Consider the following 22,196-nt stretch of genomic DNA (forward strand, 5'->3'; position numbering starts at 1 on the left):
TCTATGATTTATCAATTTCTTACAATAAAGAAATTACAGAAAAAAAAATCATACGAAAACTAAAAAACTATAAATAATATTGATTTTTTTCTTTATGCAGGACAACTTCCAAGTTTTCCCATCAGTTTCTGGTCTTTCTGTTGAGATGGGATGGAAAGGAGACTTGCGCAATCCATTTACCATCTGGAATCTGTTCAAGTAAGATAAAAAAAAAGAATGATCCATGATTGTTGAAAAATGTAGACCTTTGCATAATGTGAATGTTTCATTAAACGAAAAAGTCTATTTGTACATTCTAAATTCTAATGTGATAATTACACTCAAGATTTATATTAATTGTTACAATAGTATTATTGATACTAATGTTCAGGAATATATGTTTTAATACATATGAAATGTATGAATGTTTCATTGGGCCACATAATTCCTTTTTTGTGTTTTTTATAATTCTTTGCTGAATATGATACTATTTTTTTCATTTGTACTGAATGTCTTATGGTTCATATTACAGAGGCCAATACTTTAGAAGTGTGAACACCCTCAAGACATGGGAGACTCATTTGGTCTACGACCCCGAGACATCTACAACAAAATCAATTACTATCACATTTACCTATGGTAAGGATACTCTCTCTCTCTCTCTCTCTCTCTCTCTCTCTCTCTCTCTCTCTCTCTCTCTCTCTCTCTCTCTCTCTCTCTCTCTCTCTCTCTCCAAGGAATTCTATTACTATTAATCTACATATTACATACACATCACATGTGATTTGGCCTAGCAAACAAGCTCAATGCATATGCAGATGATACTAATCTCTCTGCATCAATTCCATCTCCTCAATGTAGATTTGGGTTGCTGAATAACTTTATAGAGATCTAGCTAAAATTAGTGCATGGTGCAAATTATGGGGCATGAAGTTGAATCCTAAATAAATCAAATTATTATAGCAATTAGGTCGAGGACAGTGGCTCCTCAACAGCCGGATTTCAGCATTGATAATCTTTCTTTAGCTCTGTATGACTCTTTTAAAATTTAAGTGACTCTTGACAGCAAATTTACTTTTGAGAAACACATCAGGTCTATCTATTCTTCAACTGCACAAAAAATTAGCTTATTGAGAACGTCTTTCAAGAATTTCGGTGATCAATATATTCTGCAAAAGTGTTTTGATTCGTTCATTCTACTTTATTTCCAGTATTATGTCTCCTATCTGGTCTTCAGCTGCAGAATTTCATCTTCATTGGTTGGATAGGAGCATACGGTCTATTAAATTCCATATTCTTGATCTAGATATTAATCTCTAACACTGTCGTTCAAGTAGTTACTTGTGTATGTTACATAAGACTTTTCGTAATTCTAACCATCCGCTGAATTCATATAATCCTGGACAATACCATTTAATTCGTAATGCTTGATATGCAGTTCACTCTAATAGTTATGCCTTCTCTGTCATAAGGCTCAATAATACACAGTGTTTTAGAAGTTTTATTTCAACTGTGACTAAGTTGTAGAATAATCTTTCTAATTAGGTAGTTGAATCAGTGGAACTTCGAAATTTCAAACTTGCCGCGAATGTGTTTTTTTTTTTTTTTCCCTTGTTATATTTTGTATAGGAAAGATATGTTTTAATGTTGTTACTGTTCTTAAGATATTTTATTCAGATTTTTCGTCATTTCTTTTGTAGTTAATCTATTTCCTTATTTTCCTTCCTCACTGGCCATTTTTCCCTGTTGAAGCCCTTTGGTTTATAGCATCCTTCTTTTCCAACTAGGGTTGTAGCTTGGCTAGTAATGATAATGATAACATTACATTGACCTTCGGTAAGGATACTCTCTCTCTCTCTCTCTCTCTCTCTCTCTCTCTCTCTACCGTATCATTTCACAAAAGGCCTTTATTCACTATGCTAAATAAAATATTATAGGCATTGCTGAAACATTCAAATACTATGCAATCGAAGTAGTCCAAAAGTATATCATTGTATTTCAAAAAAATACATAAGGTTACTTTGTTGTAATTTCACTTACATTATCTCACATCGAACACCAGATACGAATTTATTAGATCTATTATCCGTAGTTTCCTTTATCTCTTTTACCCCTCATATATATACTTTTACGTTTCTCAATTCATTAATACATGTATTCCTTCTTACTTGTTGTTTCCTATGCAGTTTCTACATTATCTTTCTATATGCATGTGTTCTACACGTTTCATTTACTCCTACATTTCTCTTGTCTTTCGTTTATTATTCTTTCAGTGTCAGCTTTATAACTGTGTTCTTTTTTTTTTATTTTCATTATCCCCACGCTCATCTATCTTTTATTGTTTTATGGAACTTCTTATTTTTAATTTTATCAATTAATATTTTTTCTTTTAGTCTCAATCCTTACCATCCATGATATACAGCCTCTGTTTATCTTTCATGTTTCTGTTTTCTTTTCCTTTTTAGTCTCATTTTTTTTCTCCTGATTAATCTTTTTTTTTTTTTTTTTTAAATTTTCACCAATGGCCATCTTTAACATTTTTCCATTATCCATATTCTTTTCTATTCTTGGATTTTCAATCTCAGTTGTTTTTCTGTTTCATCATCTATTTTTTAGCTTGACCCATCGTTATTCTGTTTTTTATTTAAGTGTCAACCGACAAGACCTCAGGAGAAGTTGTTGACGGGGAGCAATCTTCCGGTGGGCAGGAGTACTCAGATTACACCCAGTTCTCTCAATCTTCATCTTCATCTGGCTTTGATTACTCTCAGTTCTCTCAGTCGTCCTCCTCAGATACCCAGGTAATGTAAACATTCAGTCACCATACCGTTCATGATTTGACTGCCAATATTTATGAAAATAGAAGCAATAGAATGCGGGGGCAGTAAAATAAAATATGAAAGCGGTAAAAATTAGTAATTTGCAGCTATTAAATAAAACAAATAGTAACGAAAGGTAGTAATAATTGGGTATACTTTCAAGAACTTGATTCCTCGTGGAAATACGAGGCAACAAATGTAGTGGTAAAAGTCTAAGGCCAGTAGTTACATATATCATCGGCTAAAAAAAAAAAAAAAAAAAAAAAAAAAAAAACTCTTCTGGTCATAGGTGCCATAGATGAGCAAAAAGGAAGGTATCATTGAGAGCAAAAAACTTTGAGTTCCACAAACTATTTAAAAGCCTCCCATTATGCTATTGTTGAGAACGAAGTGAGTGACCTTATATGAAATGCCAAAAATTTTTTTGAAGATATCTCACCCAACTAGTAGCCCAGTCATTCCCTAACCATATCAGAGTGGGAGGGGGGAGAGCAGCTGCGCGGAGTCAATAACTCCTATACCAATAAATATATTCAAATAAAGTTTCAAGGGATTATATATATGTGTATATATATATATATATATATATATATATATGTATATATATATATATGTATATATATATATATATATATATATATATATATATATATATACAGTATATATAAACTTTGTTTCTGCCAATTTTCATGTTAACATCTGCTATAGACAAGCCCAGGCTGTCACTTTTGTTCGTAGGTGACGACTTTTAGATAAAAAATCAGTGAGGAGGAGCAAACTACTCCTAGAGTTTTACAGATATCCAAATAATTTTCACATGGTTTGATAGGTGTTATGTGAACTACATTCATATAAATTTTCGTATTGATATGTGCCATAGAGAAGTTACAGTAGTTATTTTTCGTTATCCGCCTGAGTTCGATTTTCGGCGGCGCCGTAAATTACACGTAAAATACTTAACATATCTAAATGAAATTTTCAGGGATTTATGGGATGGATATTTACTTTCACCATACCAAATTTTAAGTTGATATCAACTATAGAAAAGCCAGAGCAAACGTTTATTTCGGTATGGGTTGAATGGTTATTTTTGGCGGTGGAGTAAATTGGTCCTAGAATAATTCACGTATCCAAATGAAATTTTCAGGGATTGATGGGAAACAGTTCTCTGTTCCTGCCAAATTTCATGGTAATATCAGAAATTGAAAAAACACAGCTATCATGTAGCCTTCTTAAATATGATGTTAAATGTAGCAACATTACAGTGGACTGCGTGATAGTGAGTGACATCAACGAGTAACAATGCCGATCTTAAAAACAATATCCGTCCCAAATACAGCTAGTATTACCTTTATATTTAAAACACAATTCTGCAAGATACTAAAACTATTGTTCTTTTCATCGTTTGGAAATATAAGAAGGGAATTGCTGAAGCTTCCTCAGTTTATACGTTTCAAGAGTTTCTAGGTCAATGCACTAACTGCCAACATCCATCCAATCCATTTCAGGCATTTGGTGGCGACGCTGATGTATTCTATCAAGAGCATAGTCAGACTCGTGCCCGCATTGCTAAACTTCAGCAAGAGGTCGTTCCCGGTAAGTCTTTCTTTCTTTTCTCCTCAGTATAAATCTCATTTTGTTATGCTGCTTTTTGGTTGGTGGACACCAAATCACTCTGTCATGATTATCAGTGAATCAAAATCCCAGGTAAATAATATGCTTAAAATTGTTCACATTCCTGCAGCAAGATCATGACTTTGCGAGATTAAAATGCACTAAAATAAACTGATACAATTAAGATTTCATTGAAATTTTCCACTAAAAAACTGAAATATTGGTTTTACAATGAAAACTATTTGGACATATTTAATCAAATAATTGTTACATTACGATTCTGAAGAGGCTCATTGTTAACCTTCCCATAACAACATCAACTCATCAACAAAGAATTATCACATAGAGTATCTTTTTCTCTCTATCAAAATTCAAATATCTTCTCCAAGGGAAAACTCCACTGAATATCTCCTCTCCTTCGTAATCCAAACATATTAAGAAAGAAAACCCATTTCAGCTACAGGAGGCCATGTCCGGAGCGTAAGCATCGACTTCGAACTCAATGGAGAACCTTCAACTTTGAAGTATGCGCTGCTGTTCACCTGGGCAACTGGTGTGTCTGCTTCAAAGCACAACACCAAAGTCCAGTTCACATGGATAAAAGATGTACCCACTGGAACTCTTGGAGAACCACATTCCGTAATTATCATAGGCTTTTGAGTATGATTTTTTATTTCAATGAATTTTCTTGGTTAATGAAGAAACATTTTAAACAAAAATAGTATAAAGGTAAATATGCTTAAAGTAACTTTGTGCTGTAGTTTTTATACATTTTTTAGCCAGGTTATATTTGTGTTTTCATTACTTTTGGGAAATGCAATACTTATCTCATCTTCCATCCTCAAAGACATTTTAACTTTTTTTCAATGTTTCGTTTAATTTGATTTGTCTTTTGTCACAGTTGTAGTTTCCAAAATTTTCTCTCATAATCAACAGCTAGAATAATTTGTTGTGCTGCCTCTCACGTGAGAGTTACTGAACCTTGTTCTTTTACATCTCAATTCACATGGTTTATATATATATATATATATATATATATATATATATATATATATATATATATATATATATATATATATATATATATATATATATATATATATTCATTTGAAAAAACGACAAAATCGAGGACTATTCATGTATTATATTTTTCAGTTTAATCAGCTCTGAAATTTGATGTTCCCACATCTCTTCAGCCTGTTCCTACATTCAACCCATCTTTCCCACGAATAAAACGTCTTTTTTTCATTTCATAACAACTGAAGATTCCAACAATTTTGCTTCCAGACTTGTCTGAATTTCAAGGTCGTGAAGCCTTACTTCCAGCCATTCTCATCTGCCGAAGATGTTCTGGCAACCGATTTCCACTCAACCTTCTCCATCGATCTCCATGATGGAATCAATTGCAATTTGCCTCCTATTGTGGACATTGAGGTAAAAAAAAACGGTCGATAATAGAAGAGAGAGAGAGAGAGAGAGAGAGAGAGAGAGAGAGAGAGAGAGAGAGAGAGAGAGAGAGAGAGAGAGAGAGTTATCAATTAAATGCCTTTACATGTCAGGATAATCTTCATTTTTTGTACATGATAATCCTTATTCAGAATTCGTGATTATTCACTTCTTTTCCAAGTATAGTTATGTATTTATCAAGAAATGAATAAGGAATAACTTGTTTTACATCTTGGGTCCCATGACTAAGATTAGATATTCATAACTTTGGTGTTACTCCTACTTAAATAAACACTTTTAAACTTGATTATTCGTTAATTTTCTTAATTAGGGAGCACTTTTTCCTAATTTTATTCAGAGAAGCAAAATAATGGATTAAATAATAAACTATATGCGGAGAAGTGGGACCTTGTTCTTAATAATGGCTTTTTTTTTCCGAATCGATATCATTGATCTTGTTCCATTTTATCTACCCATTGTGTCATATATTCCTCCACTTCTTCATGCAGGGCACCATGGACATCAGCCCAGAGCAAATGGAACAAGCCAGAAAGAAACTCTCTCCGGAGCACTGCAGCGAACCGGAAATGCAAACAATCGGCCTGATCACGACATCTTTGTACGATCAAATCAACGTCAAAGCTCACTGGACACCGGTAAGAAAAGCAGATATTGATGTAAACAAATGAGTTTGGGACAGTGAGACTTTAAATCATGGTGAAGAACTTAGCTCTTTGAATATAATAAGGGAGCAGCTTTTTCTTTTAGAGCCGAACACTTAATGGTAGAATGTTGATTTTGTTTTTATTATTGACCTCTTTAAATGGAATTTCTCATGAGTATGAAGAAAAATGTCAATAAGAACATGACCACGAACAGAACTTGTCTTGAAAACTCGATTATGATATATTTATTGTTATGAATCATATCTAGTGTAATGGTATGTGAAATACTTCACCATTACATATATTGTACATGATTCCAGGAGTTATCATTAACAACTAAGAACTGGACTTACTTTGCATACGACCTGGTCAGAGGAATGTATTTCCCAGATGTTCACTACGATTACACAGTCCATAATGCCCCATCGGAAGTCGTCATTGATGCTCATAAGTAAGTGTTTAATTAAAATATTCGTTTTAATTCTAATGCCACCACCCCAACCCACTCATTGTTTCCAGTGGCATTCATGTTTAGTTGTGAATAATTACTATTTACACTAGTGACCAACAGTATTTCACTTCATGTTTTTCATTTTTCTATTTTTTCTTCCATAATGAGATTGATGAAATAATAGAGCGTATGGTAATTTCTTAACTTACTTAGTGATGAAAATTCTATAAGTTATATCATAATCCATTATTGTTAAAGAATTCCCCAATGCACAAGATAAATACTGAGAAACTGAGCAGCGTCAATTTATGGTATTAGATATCTGTATTTCAAATGCTATATTATGAAAGAATTATGTCTTTGGTCACCTGGAAAAGAAAGTAGCTCACTTCCATGTAGGTAATTGAAAAAAATAAGTATATGCTTGACCTATAAAATCATTGCATCAAAATCATCATTAAACTCTCAGGAAGATTAATCGAAAGAGCCTCACTAATTCTCTTCATCATAATTCCCAAGAAAATAGAGGTAGTTCTCCCTGACCTGATATAGATAATGCATCCAAACTATGTTTGCTCACCCTATGGTGGAAATGCTTCAGGACTTTATAATTCATATAGCAATATTATATTGCCCCCATCACTTTGCAAATCTCATATCATAAGCTTACGCTCAATCAAAGTGAGCATCACCTCTCGTTTATCTTAGTCTGAAACCCTATAATGATACAGTCTTTTCAGCTGAAAGGAAACAATACTTGATTATAATATCCACTTTATTCTTCTAAAAAGGAAAATATCTCACAAAACTAATTTCTCTCAGATGTCTGCAAACAGAAGAATGGCACATCCATACCGTTAAGGAAAACGAGGTGTCCATCATTGAGAACTTTAAGGCTCCTTACTTTATTGACGTCATCACGTCCCCTGCCCCAGCCAGTGAGACTCTCCAATTCGATCTCATCAATGGGAGGGAACATCAAGCATGTGTTATTACTCACGAGAAGGTACGCATACTGTCAATGCCATTATATGGCAAGCGCACTGAAACATTCCTCTATTGGAGAAAATTATTTTAACTAATGTAGCTCTCTCTCTCTCTCTCTCTCTCTCTCTCTCTCTCTCTCTCTCTCTCTCTCTCTCTCTCTCTCTCTCTCTCTCTTATATATATATATATATATATATATATATATATATATATATATATATATATATATATATATATATATATATATACACATATATATACATATATATATATATATATATATATACATATATATATATATATACATATATATATACACATATTTATATATATACATATATATACATAAATAAATATATATATATATATATGTGTGTGTATATATATAAATATATATATATATATATATATATATATATATATATATATATATAATCAGCATCATCAGATGTTACTAGTCCTCTACAAAATAAAATCCTCAGACATGTACTTCCACTTGCGTCTATTTATGGTCTACCTGCTAGTCCACACTCGCAAACTTCCTTAGTTCGTCAATCCCTCATCTTCTCTTCCTTCCCCTGTTTGTTTCTTTTACAATCTCTAGTGACCCAATCTGTTATTCTTAATATCCATCCATTGCTTGTCTTTTTCATTATATGTCCTGCTCATGTCCCTTTCTTTTTCATACATACTGTTAGAATATCCTATGTTGCCATACATTTGACTCTTAGTGTTATTCCTATCATTATTCTTTCTATAGCTCTTTGATTTATAACTAGCTTAAGTTCTAAGGTTTAGTAAGGCTCAAAGTTAATATGGTAAGACCATCTCATCGAATATCTTTTATAGAGAAAGTGGCATTTTACGTTTCATAATTTCATTTTGTTTCCCAAATGCTCTCCATCCCATGCTTATCCTTCGTTTAATTAAGGTCTCGTGTCCTGGGGAAATACTTACTGCCTGTCCTAAGTACGTATATTCACTAACAATCTCTGGAGGCTCGTTCATAACTCTTATTTGTTGTCTTTTTGCATTTTTATTGAACATTATTTTAGTTTTACTCATATTCATTTTCAGTCCTACATTTCTGCTTTCTCTATTCAAATCTTCTATCATCTTTTCTAATTGCTCCCATGATTCACTAAACACAACTATGTCCTCTGCAAATCTCAAGTTGGTAAGGTATTCCACGTTGATATTAATTCCTACAATTTCTAAGTCTAAATTCTTAAAAACTTCTTCTAGGCACGCTGTGAATAATTTAGGATGGGGGTCTCACTTTCTAACTTATTTCCCAATCAGATTTTTTTCACTATCGTTATGTAGTTTTAGGATTGCTTTGCTTCCTGTGTAGATATTTTCAAGTGTTCTAACATAAGATTCTTTTGACTCCTTGTTTTTGAAGGGCTTTAATTACTGCTGACAGTTTGACTGAATTAAAAGCTTTCTCGTAGTCTATAAATGTCATACGTAGTTGTTTGTCACACTTTGTTGATTTTCCCATTAGCCAGTTGATTACATGGATATGGTTATAGTTGTTGAATACCCACTTCTAAAGCCTGCCTGCTCTCTTGGTTAATTAAAAGTCTACCTGTCTTTTTATTTGGCTTGAAATGACGTTTGTAGATATTTTATACATTACGAAGAGTAAATTTATTGGGGTGTATTTTTTCATGTCTTTTGTCTCCCTTTTTGTCAAATATTATAAAGATGAAGTTTTTCCAAGCTGTAAGAAAGAGCATTTTTTGCTGACATTTGATGAAGAGTTCAACGAGTTTTGCTACTACAAAGTCTCCTCCATATATTATCAAATCACTTGTTAGTCCATCTTCTGCTGCTTTTCCTCTTTTCTTACCTTTTAGTGTTTTTTTTTACTGTTACCTTTAGTACTGGCACAGGTGTTTCACTATTTCTATCGTTATTGAATGGAAATATATATATATATATATATATATATATATATATATACACATATATATATATATATATATATATATATATATATATATATATATATATATATATAGGTAGGGGCATTGCTGTAGTGGGTTATGTCAAATTCAACTCGACCCTTAGAGTTGAAATCTCTTAGGTCGGTAAGGCTACGAGCTTATAACTCAAAACACGGACATTCAAATTCAGTTGGAGGGGTGATGTTAAACTCTCTTTTAGTAGTCACTTGCATAATATTCATAAATTTCACATGATATTGTGAATTAAAATGTTATTCATACTAAAGTGTGATTGAGCTTTTTATGATTACTATCTTAAGGAAAAAATCTAGGGTGGAACTGAATTTTGGTCTGGTAGAGAAATACTGTATGTACTTCAGCAGTCTCAATTTTTATGTCGTAGATAATCAAGGCTTGGATATAAGAATTTAAAAAGCATTTTCTTTCCCTCTTTCTTGTTGTAGGTTCGTACATTCGACGGTGTTGTGTACCCCTACTCTCCTGAAGTATGCTGGCATGTAGTCGTAATGGACATCACAGAAACCATACCAGGCTCGCTCGAGATTCGCTTCAATGACGGTCAATGGGAAAGTCGCTGGTTGGCACCTGAAGACGGTCTCATGGTGGAAATGACTCCCACCTCAATTAAGGTAAGTTACTACCACTATTGTCCCCTGTTACCATGATATTACTTTGGTCATCTGCCAGCCTGAAGTCTTGCTCTATAATTACCAATACCCAAATAATGTTTTTGTCTAAAGGTGGAAATGACTCCCATCTCTAATATACTAATTTGCCTTCACTGTTGATGATGTATAAGGTCATTGTTTGGGGCTTCTGCTACTCTGTGATTTTACTTAATGATCACTATTACCCAAATTGAGTTGGTCAGCACCTAATGCAAGTACAGACCTTTACCGAAAGTGTCAAGTGTTTAAGAAGATGAACAACAGATGTGAATGCAGCAATTTTTCATACCATAGCAGGTGTTTAGTGAGTAGTGATGGTGAAAAAATATATTGCATAATAGATATAAATATATTTCACATGATGACTCATGCTAAAACAATTCACGAGTTTGCTGATATTTTTGCTCTTTTTGATGCACTGAAAAACCAAATGTACCACTATCGTTTTAGTGAGGAGATCCCCGTACCAAAATGTTTATAGCATTGTTAGTGGGTGTACCTATGAGTATAAACAGCATATTTCTCATGTAAGTCTCGTTTATGTTCCGTAGGTGAATGGCGAGGAATATACAAAGGACGACAGATTCGATGTATCTATCACCAGTGATGGCCTCACCCTTAGGTGGAACTTCATAACAGGAGGCATCTTCAAAATGACCAATGATGCTATTTACCTCATAGTAAGTTTTTCTTGATGCTATTAGAAATGTAGTGGAAGAGGATGCCTTTGATAGAAGGCACTGGGAGAGGGCGTATCAGGCAACCAATCCCTTAATGGAGAGATAATGGTAGGAAAAAAAAGTTTCATTTGATTTTTGTCATTAATGGAGTTTTATTCTTCCTATCGTTCTAGTTCTATTCCTGGATTTGACTTTGATTAGCTTTGATAGGTTAGACGATCAATCCCAAAAATTTGAGGCAATCTAACCACGATGTGGGGGAGGGTTAACAAGTGTTCCAAAGTCCCCATACAAGAAAGAAGCAGAAAGCACATCCAGTAAACTAGTTTAGCAAAACCAATTGATTTTATTGTCAGAGAATTAGTGACGCTCAATTCCATTGTACTTGCCCAGGAAAACTCCATCAGTCCATAAATAGTATACCATTAGTATTAGCAAGAAGACTTTAGTGGAATCTCTAAATATGGTATTTGCGATTGTCTCTGATACATCTAATGCAGTGCAGTCAACGTTCATATATTTTTATGGTCATTTGATATCATTTAATGTGTATTGTTCATAAATTCTTTTATATTGTTCATTGCTTTCGTTGTAGTTTATTTATTTATTTCCTTTCCTCACTGGGCTATTTTCCCTGTTAGACCCCTTGGGCTAATAACATCCTGCTATTCCAACTACGGTTGTAGTTTTTCTAGTATCAATATAAGTAATTATGGTAAATTTAATCAAATAGATTCTGCCGAAATCTCTGCAGAGGATTTCATACTTTTTGTAATTAGAATACAAAAGTTGTAAAACCTTTGCAAATTATTCATTGCCCTAGTATAGCCAGTTCTACTCTCCCGTGTATTTTTCATGATTCTCAGTCACAACCCTGCTTTCAAATTGCAAGAAGCCGATAAATTGAATTTATTCTATCTTTGGCCTATTAACTCTCTATATAGCTTTTAATTCCCAACTAAGCATTTTATTTTGATAAAAAGTAAGAACCTCATAAATTCTTCTTCAGGCAGACAACTTCTTCAGATCGAAGGTAGGTGGAATATGTGGTAACTTCGATGGGGAGAAATTCCAGGATTTGATCGGTCCTGCGGACTGTCTATACACAAACCCTGATCTATTCGTGAAGGCCTGGACAATGCCTGGAGAAGGTTGCAGTGGTTTCAGCTACCTGGGCAAAAAGAAACCTGTACAAAACTACCAGGAAGCTTGCAGTAACCCGACATATCCACCAACTGGTGCCACGTATCCTGACTGTAAGCATTCTGACGAAATGTCCTCACTTTTAAAAAGACATTACATACATGACACTAGGAAAATTAATAAAGCTTTTCAATTTTTTTTACACGTAAACTGATGCTTCAAATTTTGCTTGAACAGTAATTGCAGTTTCACTTGTTGTAATTAGCAGGCCACTTCAGAAAGTTATAATTCTGGTAAAAAAAAAATAAAACTCTTAGCTGTAACAAATGCTCATAACTCCTTAAAGATGAATACATCGACATTTTGTCAATATAAATCACTTTCCCATTAAGAAAGATACATTTCATTGCTTACCCTTACCGTAAGATGAAATATCAAAAATAGAGAGAAGAAAAGATGTGACATCAGGCTACCTAATTTCTCCAAGTCCAGCTCATATAAGAAAGTAAATCAATGTTAATTGAAGCGGCCACAGCAAAAATATTTTATTTTACATTCTATGATAGATTTACTATCCAAATAAAAAAATTTCGAGCGGAATTCGACCCAATTATAGTAAGCACAAAGATCAACTAAACATTGACTTTATATTATTCTTATCATCCCTTGTGAATCTTGATAGCATCCAATTTCCCTCTGGGCTCTGGTCTGGTTGGTATCAACCTGTGCATGTGTCAAGGACGTATTTCTTCAAGCATGAAGCTAATTATGTGTCATAGTTATTGCTAGCATTATCATTCTTATGCCTTTCCACCAAAACGGTGAGATATTTCATAAGATTTATATTTCTTTTCCAGTGATAATGGAATCTTGTACAGTTTGGACATACATCGAAAAGGTCGAAGGAAACAGAAAGTGCAGATCGGTGACTCCTGTGCCTCAGTGCAAGTCTGGATGCCATCCAGTTCACCAAGAGACAGTTAAAGTAAGGATTTGTTTCTTTTTATTTCATGAGCCTTTATGAAATACTTTCCTACTTATTTGACAGGATTTAGTTACTGGTATTATCCAGGATTAGAAAAATAGCATTATCTTTGAGAATTATATTACATTGTCCATTGCACTGTGATGAACAACAGGTTGAGGCTAAATGCGTCATCCTATTAATGGTAAGTGGCTTAAATTTTAAGCTAAGCACAAAATATCTTAAATTTGAAATGTTGGGGCTTTTAGTTCATATCCCACCCACTGAAATAGAGTTATTAAGTTTTCTGATTTAATTAATTGCTTAATCACTCTTGCAAGAAAAAGTTAAGATCACAAAAAAAGGAAGGCAATATAGGAATTAATCGAGAAGAATATGTGTTGATTGTTCATTTTAGATTATAAGCAGAACCAACATTAGTAGTTGCTGAATTGCAATTTTGGTCCACACCGTAGGACACAAAATAAAAAGAAACTAGAAGTTTTTGTCAGAAAATGTATCATTGCATTAAAAGGCTTTATTATACCATGTATAGGTTACATAAATTATCTGTAGTAATAGTTCTTGAAAACTTTATGTTGTTTGGAAATTTGAAGGAATGTACTGATAACTATAGGCAATATAATTCATTTTTGTGGCACAGAACTATATTTTTTTTTTTTGCAATATATTATTCATGAAATTATACTTCATTTGAATTTCTGTTTCCGACTTAAACAGAAAAAAAATTATTTAAATATTTGGCCCCTATCTCTCGGTATTCAAATTCAGCCTCAAGAAATTGCAACTACCCATGTCACATCAGTTTTAAATCTTGATTGCATTACAGGGATAGTTCAATATGCATTTTTCTTAATACTATCATGTCCTAATTCTTCTCTTTGCATATTCAGACCATTAATACTATAATCCTTATTTCAGGTGAATTATGACTGCCAGCTAGTAACAGAAGCAAGTGACTGTTCTCCCAAGTGCTACTTAGACGTTTATGAAACTCTGGTTCAGCCTTTCTGTGTGAGTGGTTAGGGAGAGCTGAGAGAAAACTACTGCTTTTCGCCATAATTATTGATTACACCACAATGAAGCGATAATACTATCATCCAAAGTTTCATAAGTCAATGTCTAATTCATCTCTCTCTCTCTCTCTCTCTCTCTCTCTCTCTCTCTCTCTCTCTCTCTCTCTCTCTCTCTCCATATTGTTGTATCTATCATTCCTTTAATCTGTTCATGAAGTATAGATCTTCTCTTACTGTGGCATTCGCCACAAATATTAAAGACACCTGTCCTTTAGTTTGCAAATACCACTGTTTGGAGGGGGAGGGGATGATAATGTATGAAAAAAATTGAAAGTGGTGTAGCTTGTGATATGTTCATGTGATTATAGTTTTCTCGGGTTTTGCTCAAATAGAAACAAATAATTGTTTCATCACCTGACAATAAAAACACATTTTAGAAAAAATAGTTTACATAAAATCCCCCTGAAAGAACGAACCTATTATATACAATTTCTCTTGGTGTTTATGAGAACTTTTTGTGAATAAAAGTCAATGACCATTCTTCCATATGGTTTATTTAAATTATATATGTTCAGTTTGGAAGATGATTTCTCTATTGAGAATAACATTGTTGAATGTTATTGAATTACATTTACTTGAAGTGTAAATGCCATTACTGACTAATGCTTGATAGTGTAACTTTTTATTCCAAAAATATAATTTTCATATGAATGGTATGGTCAGGTACCATTTATTCTAATTGATTGAGCATTCTTCCTCAGCATAAGAATTAGAAAACAATTGCTCAGTTGCTACTGGGTTCTTGAGTGTTGTATGGCGAATATAAAGAAAATATTTTATTAAGAATTGAATGAATAATATAACTATTTAGAAAAATTATGTCACAGAGACTTGTTGTGGGTTTAAACTTGTTAGAAAAATCCATATCTGTGGGGTGCAGATACAAATAGCATTACAACGGGATAGTGTCTTTTTATATATGTCAAATGCAAGACTAATTACAGAAAACATACCTACTAAAGTTGGAATGAAATATTAGTTTCCGGTGGAGGTCTACAGTAAGTTGAATTGTTTTCTAATTTGGTAACCAACCAGAGTTGATAGAGGCAAAAGCACTTTTATTTCTATATTTCTTTCTCATATTAAGAACTGATACACAAATAACATACCTTTGAATCCTAGTACTGTTAAAGCCGAACTGAAATTCCTTAGGAGTAAGGAAATTAGGTTTGAATTTCCTTATATAGCTCCCTTGTGAAATGCAGGAAAACAGAAGACTTCAATTGAAAGTTATTATAGTTGGGGAGCGCAGTGGAGTTCATTTACACTTTTGGGAATGAAAGGTTTGATCATGTTGATCCGCTGCAACTAATATACGAATTTGAAAAAAAAAAAAAAAAAAAAAAAACATTTCTTAAGTTTAACATTCCTGGGCTTTAGAGGGCGAAGGCCCCTAAGCCCTCCAAAAAATAGGCCTTTATTTGCACTTTGAAGAACAAAATTGAAATTAACATGGATTAGTACCATCTTACTGTTGAGTTGAAATATGCAAGTTAAGAAAAAAAAATTTCATTGGTTCACATTTAAGGAGGGTTCTTTTGAAAGGTTCAATATCTTTTTAATTACACTTTCGAGAACAAGGTTGAAACTCATACTGTTGAATGACCTTACATACCCCATCCAAAATACATCACTTAAGAAAACATATTCCTTGGCATTTTTGCTTAAGAGAGGTCAGTTTGGGTCAGGTAAATTTCATGTTACTTATAGTTTTTACATCCTTAATTTGAAATATCTAGCTTAAGAAGCAATGTTTTCAGGGGTTTACATTTGAGAAGGGTTCTTTTGGTTTCAATAAGATTTCAAATACACTTCCAAGAACAAGGTGGAACCTCATAATGGCGAGTAAGCTTGCATAACTTATCCAAAATACATCACTTGAGAAAATATATTCCCAGGTATCTTTGTTTAAGATGGGTGAGGTATGGTGTCAATTGGCCTAAAACCGATTATGTTAGGAACTGTGAGAACAATCTTATAGCTCACTCTGATTATATGTTTTGTCCCTTAAGATAACTAGACTTTTAATGGATGAAGATGCATACTCTGGAGAATGGAAGGTATTCCTATGTGGGCTGGGTTCAATGGCCAAACTTGAATAGATCATCTTCCTTAACAACCAATACTCTACATGCATAAAATCAGTCAATCCCTGACAAGTAATGATGCTGTTATGAAGACTCTTTGTATTACTCAAAAATGTGCAGGAATGTGGGTAGCCATATGGTGTTGTGACATATGACCTGGACGTTTCCAAAAGGGCCATAAAGATACAGAAGCCTGTGCAACCAAGGTTTGACAACATATTCATGTTTGGAGTGTTCCATGTAGAGATGTGCCTATTTAGAGCTATTGGAAAGATCGTCAAGAAGTCTGGAATGCCGGAAATGTTAGTTGAAGCTGAAGTCCTCACATCAGGGTCACTAAAAGGTTTCTTGGAGAGCAAGAATTTTAATCGATGCAAACGCTTACACCTAATGCTAGCCCTTGCCTTTCGGATACTAAATTTCCATGAATTCTGTAGGGAGCATCGAGAAGAAGTCAACTCGCTCAGCGATTTCCTAAAATCCTCAGCATCAGACAACAAGGCGAGTAGGAATCAGTTCTGTCCCACTTCGGAATTCAGCATGCTCTTTGAATAATATACTCATTACTCTCAGTCAATATTGGATGGAACCTATGGCCCAACTGCAAGATTTTACATGCAATACATAAATAGAATCAACCTGTATCACATCATTAACAGAGCAGTCAGAGAGTTTGGTGTCAACCTGTACACATGGGCACTTACTCTAGCAATTGAAGTCTTTCTCGGGACCAATCGACAAAATTATGCCAAGAGGATGTCAAAACATCAACTTGATCTGATGAATCTACCTTCCACATATTTAGGCCGAAAAGAAATGCTGATTGCTGGACTTTTCAGCATCCGAAGAACAGAATATCATTTCAGCAGAATTCCAGTACATTTGACTATTGAACAAACAATTAATGTAGATGCTGCATCAAGGATGACAGGCTACACGGATTCCACCAGCAACTTCACTGACAATTTCCAAAGGAGGGCTACCCAAGGTGCCAGAGTTGGATTCGTAAGCAAATGGCTGGAATAAATAAAGCTGGTGACATGCAGGCAGAGTTAACACCAAGCCGTATCACACGTGGCAAAATGGACCTCAGTAAATTACTAAAGATGATCAACCAAGACTATGCCAATCCATTCACAGTAAAATTAGACTTTCTTGTTAATATTCAGACACTAAAAGCACCTACTGATGAAATCTGAGTCTTTACTTAACATTGAGGGCAAAGGCACAGAAAAGCATGATAATTTTGTCATGAGAGTGTGTGGAAAATGCTGAAAGATTCAAGAAGCCCATCTCCCAAAATTCCTTGAACATTTGATGACCAAGGTGCAAAAACAACCAAGCAAGCAATCCACTTGTGAAGGAACTCGGGTGCACTAGGGACCTCTGTGGACAGATTGCCATCATCCCTGTGAAAAGGAAAGTAGACCTGGAATACCTCCTGCAGTACCATCTCACTCCTGCACCTCTAACTATGTGTCGGACATGGTATTATGGTGTCCATTGCGTATGGGAAGAAGGCTGACCTTTTCAGTCCTTAAGGACAGAATAACAGTTCATGGTTCCCCAATGAAAATAAAATCAACCTTAAATTATGGTAACTTCCTCCCTCGCTGTCTTCCACCAAATCTACCCCCAGGGGACTTTCACAAGCTTTCCTTAAGTTAATCCTGAATCAGCCTTCAAAACAGGTAGACATTGTCTTTGATACAAATTCGTCCACGCAACCTTCAGAAAGCTCTAAAATCTCAATCCTTCACACAAAATCTACCTGGCTTTTTTTGTGAAAGATTGGGCAGACAATAAGTATTTGGAAGAGCTGAATGGTAGGGAGCTCCATGTTGGTGTAGACACAAGTTGTGTACGGTTCAGGGAAATCAATAGGTTTGTTGAAGTTACACCAGTAACTCACTTGGATTGTAACCATCCAGAGGCAGACACAAAAATCTATCTCAATGAAGTTGATTCTGATATCACTTTCCAGTAGCTAAGTGACATAGTTGTGAGGGCTTCAGATACTGATGTTGCTTTTATCCTTTTACATCATTATCATCGTATGGAAACCAATGTGTGGATGGACACAGGCACCAAAGGTCAAGACATAGCCAGATAGATTGGGTCCCAAGTTTGTGAAGCCCTACCAGGTTTTCAGGCTTTCACGGGATGCGATTACACCTCATGCTTTAGTAGGAAAGGAAAGAAGCACCCTTTAAAGATTATTGAAGACAGTCAAGTCTACCTTGGTACTTTCTCAGCATTGGCAATGGGTGAAGAGTATACTGCCCAGATATATGGTGCAAAGATGGTAATACCCTTGAACAAGCACAGGTTCCTATGTTTCGAAAAGTCGTTTGGACCAAAGAAGAGCAAGGGGTTGTTTGCAAGTCTGAAGGGAATAGATGTAAGCAGTATTAAACCCTGTGAAAATGTCCTCCAGCAGAAGATACATCGCAGCAACTTCGTGGCAATGACATGGCATGCAACATGTGACAGGATGATCGCCAAAGAACTACTAAAAGGATAGGAACTCGTGGAAAATGCCTACCAAATTATGTAGAACACCAGATCCCAGATGCCTGACTCTGTTCTCCCTGACTCTGCTTGTCCACCTGACGACGACAGTGATGCTTCGACTCGGACTTCGAAGCCAGTGAGAGTGATGTAGATGTATGCAGTGAGACTGATGATGACTCTGATAGTAAAATAAAATGTAGCTTGTTTCTCAAAGTTCCAAATATAATCTAGTGTAATTGAAAACTTACTGGACCCTCAAAAAGAACCCTTCTTAAATGGAAACCCTTGAAAATGTTGTTTTTTGAACTGGATATTTCAAATTAGGGATGGAAAATGTATAAGCAATGTGAAATTCACCATTGTCCTCTCACCCTATGTTCACTTAAGTGATGTATTTTAGATAAGGTATATAAGGTCATTGACCAGTATGAGTTTCAACCTAGTTCTCGAAAGTGTAATTAAAAAGCTATTGAACCCTCCAAAAGAACTCTTCTCAAATAATACAACTTCAGTCATTATCATCACTGAGTGCAGTCAGGGACGACCAAGGCCAGTTGTATTTTTTTCTATTTAAGGAATCAGGGAGATAAAGTTTTTTTTTTTAAGTTAAAATGATAAATACACTTTTTATCCCTTTATTTCATCAGAAATATTTTATATATATTCCGGTCTATTACTTATTTACATGTTAGTCTATAACATAATTATTTTCGTATATCAATTATTCTGGCAGTAGTGCACGCGACCCGTCAATAATAATGGATAAATATCTAGATAATGCACAAACATGCAACCCCCTCTCACAAGGGTATGGCTACTTTATCTCCCCCATGCCCAAGGGACGGGGAGAGCCGGCGTGACCAGATACATATATATATATATATATATATATATATATATATATATATATATAGATATATAGATAGATAGATAGATAGATATATATATATAGATATATATATAATATATATATATATATATATATATATATATATATATACAGAGAGAGAGAGAGAGAGAGAGAGAGAGAGAGAGAGACCCTTGCTCGTTATTACAAAGGGGAGATGTGTAAATATCTTTATTATTTTCTTTTTTGACCTTTAATCTTATTTATCGTCTTTATGACAAACTAATGGCATAATACCTCCAGATCTTTTTGTTACATTTTCTGTTGATTTAATAATCACTTATTTAATAACAGTTAGCATTTTTTTAAATTCTCATTATAACTGCTACCACTGAAATCATATCAGTGATAAATAAAATAAAAGTGAACAAAAGCAATAACGACAGTATATTAATCAAAAATTATATTAATAATTATAATAATAATATTATTAAATTATAATAATAATAATAATAATAATAATAATAATAATAATAATAATAATAATAATAATGAAAATAATAAAAATAATAATAAGAATAATAATGAATATTATTATTATCATTATTACGATTATTATCATTTTTATTATTATTACTATTATTATTATCATTATAATTTTTAAATTTCATTTATATCCAAATATGTAACCACAAATAATTTTTTATGAGCCACGCAAGTTAGGAGTTGTGTACTTTATGCAAATTTGGATAAAAAGTTGCCAGAAAGTGCCAGAAGAGGAGCTCTATTAGTCCCCGTTATCTAATTTACCCTTATTCTCCTTCTTAACAAACTGTTGTATTATTATTATTATTATTAGTATTATTATTATTATTAGCCAAGCTACAACCCTAGTTGGAAAAGCAAGACGATATAAGCCCAAGGGCTCCAATAGGGAAAAATAGCCCAGTGAGGAAAGGAAATAAGGAAATAAATAAATGATGAGAATAAATTAACAAGAAATCATTCTAAAAACAGTAACAACGTCAAAACAGATATGTCCTATATAAACTATTAACAAGGTCAAAAACATATATGTCATATATAAACTATAAAAAGACTCATGTCAGCCTGGTCAACATGAAAACATTTGCTCCAACTTTGAACTTTTGAAGTTCTAGTGTTTCGATAAATATTTTCTAACACTTCCGTATGATTTTTTTTTTCGGACGCATAGCTATTTAATAGACAAAGAGATTCTGTTTGGTGAAGGTTGTCAACAAACTTAACTTCTAAGGGATGGGACCAAAATTTTTTTATTTCATGTAAACTTGAAAAGATGGGTCATTTTTATTCCCATTATAATATTCATAAAAACTAAAGAAAATTGTTTGACTGAGAAAAGGTTTGAAGAATTGAACAACTCACATGAAAAAGGTAACTGGTACTTTTTTTTCAATTTTCAGTTCAAATAAAAAAATAAAATGAAAAATAAAGTCTATGAATACATCTGCCCTTTAATATAAGTCTTTTAGTTTAGTCCGTTGGACTCTAGCATTAGCAATGGCCTTGAAATGGAGCATTGCCCCGCAGTTTCTAAGTTTGGATCTTTGAGAACCAAGAACAAGGGTAATCTTTTAATGTCTTGGCGACTCTCTCTCTCTCTCTCTCTCTCTCTCTCTCTCTCTCTCTCTCTCTCTCTCTCTCTCTCTCTCTCTCTCTCTCTCTCTTCTATGTGTTCGTTTGTATGCTTTTTTCCTTATGATGATTATTGTTCTTCTAAGAATTATCTAGTGACGAGGACTCTACATGAAATCGAATAAGTAGGCTGTTTTAGAATTCCCTAGAGCCTTCTCTTGAAAATCGCCACATTTTGTTCTGTTTAATTGGCAAGGGGATTTAATCCTCATGCCAATAAAAAGCTATTCTTAATAATTATTTCTAATATCTGTATACCAATGATAATGACGATTGGTAAAGATATCTATGCATTAAAATAAAAAACGAAATTGAAAACAGTCCAATTTTATAAGCCAGAACTATGCTATAAACATCATCTTATCTCGGTAACGACAGATCTTTAATAAAATTTGTGAAACAATATCAGTAAGCCTCAACAATGAATTTCGTTATAAAGATTAGAATTTAAAAATGTTTCTTTGGCATTAAAATACCAACCTCATTATCCAAAAATTGCTCTTAATTAACCAAAAATTATGTGTAAGGAAATAGAACATTCAAAGTTCCTTTATTTACATCTGGATCTGAACTCTTCGTTACACT

The 22,196-nt window shown here is 33.7% G+C and overlaps 1 protein-coding gene across 1 annotated transcript in view; it reads left to right on the plus strand.

The window, feature by feature from the left end:
* Positions 1-14,869, plus strand: part of LOC137629570 (hemolymph clottable protein-like) — a 37,046-nt gene extending 22,177 nt beyond the window's left edge. The window contains exons 24-37 of the mRNA XM_068361007.1: positions 101-198; positions 512-618; positions 2,629-2,780; positions 4,307-4,394; positions 4,870-5,051; positions 5,700-5,846; positions 6,368-6,514; positions 6,844-6,974; positions 7,797-7,980; positions 10,378-10,563; positions 11,154-11,282; positions 12,292-12,538; positions 13,283-13,410; positions 14,332-14,869. Coding sequence (XP_068217108.1) covers positions 101-198; positions 512-618; positions 2,629-2,780; positions 4,307-4,394; positions 4,870-5,051; positions 5,700-5,846; positions 6,368-6,514; positions 6,844-6,974; positions 7,797-7,980; positions 10,378-10,563; positions 11,154-11,282; positions 12,292-12,538; positions 13,283-13,410; positions 14,332-14,436 — 2,031 coding nt within the window. The 3' untranslated portion in view covers positions 14,437-14,869. The remainder of the gene's footprint in view (positions 1-100; positions 199-511; positions 619-2,628; positions 2,781-4,306; positions 4,395-4,869; positions 5,052-5,699; positions 5,847-6,367; positions 6,515-6,843; positions 6,975-7,796; positions 7,981-10,377; positions 10,564-11,153; positions 11,283-12,291; positions 12,539-13,282; positions 13,411-14,331) is intronic.
* Positions 14,870-22,196: the final 7,327 nt, after the last annotated feature.

Source organism: Palaemon carinicauda, chromosome 37, assembly GCF_036898095.1.
Source record: "Palaemon carinicauda isolate YSFRI2023 chromosome 37, ASM3689809v2, whole genome shotgun sequence".
In the NCBI taxonomy this organism is placed as follows: domain Eukaryota; kingdom Metazoa; phylum Arthropoda; class Malacostraca; order Decapoda; family Palaemonidae; genus Palaemon; species Palaemon carinicauda.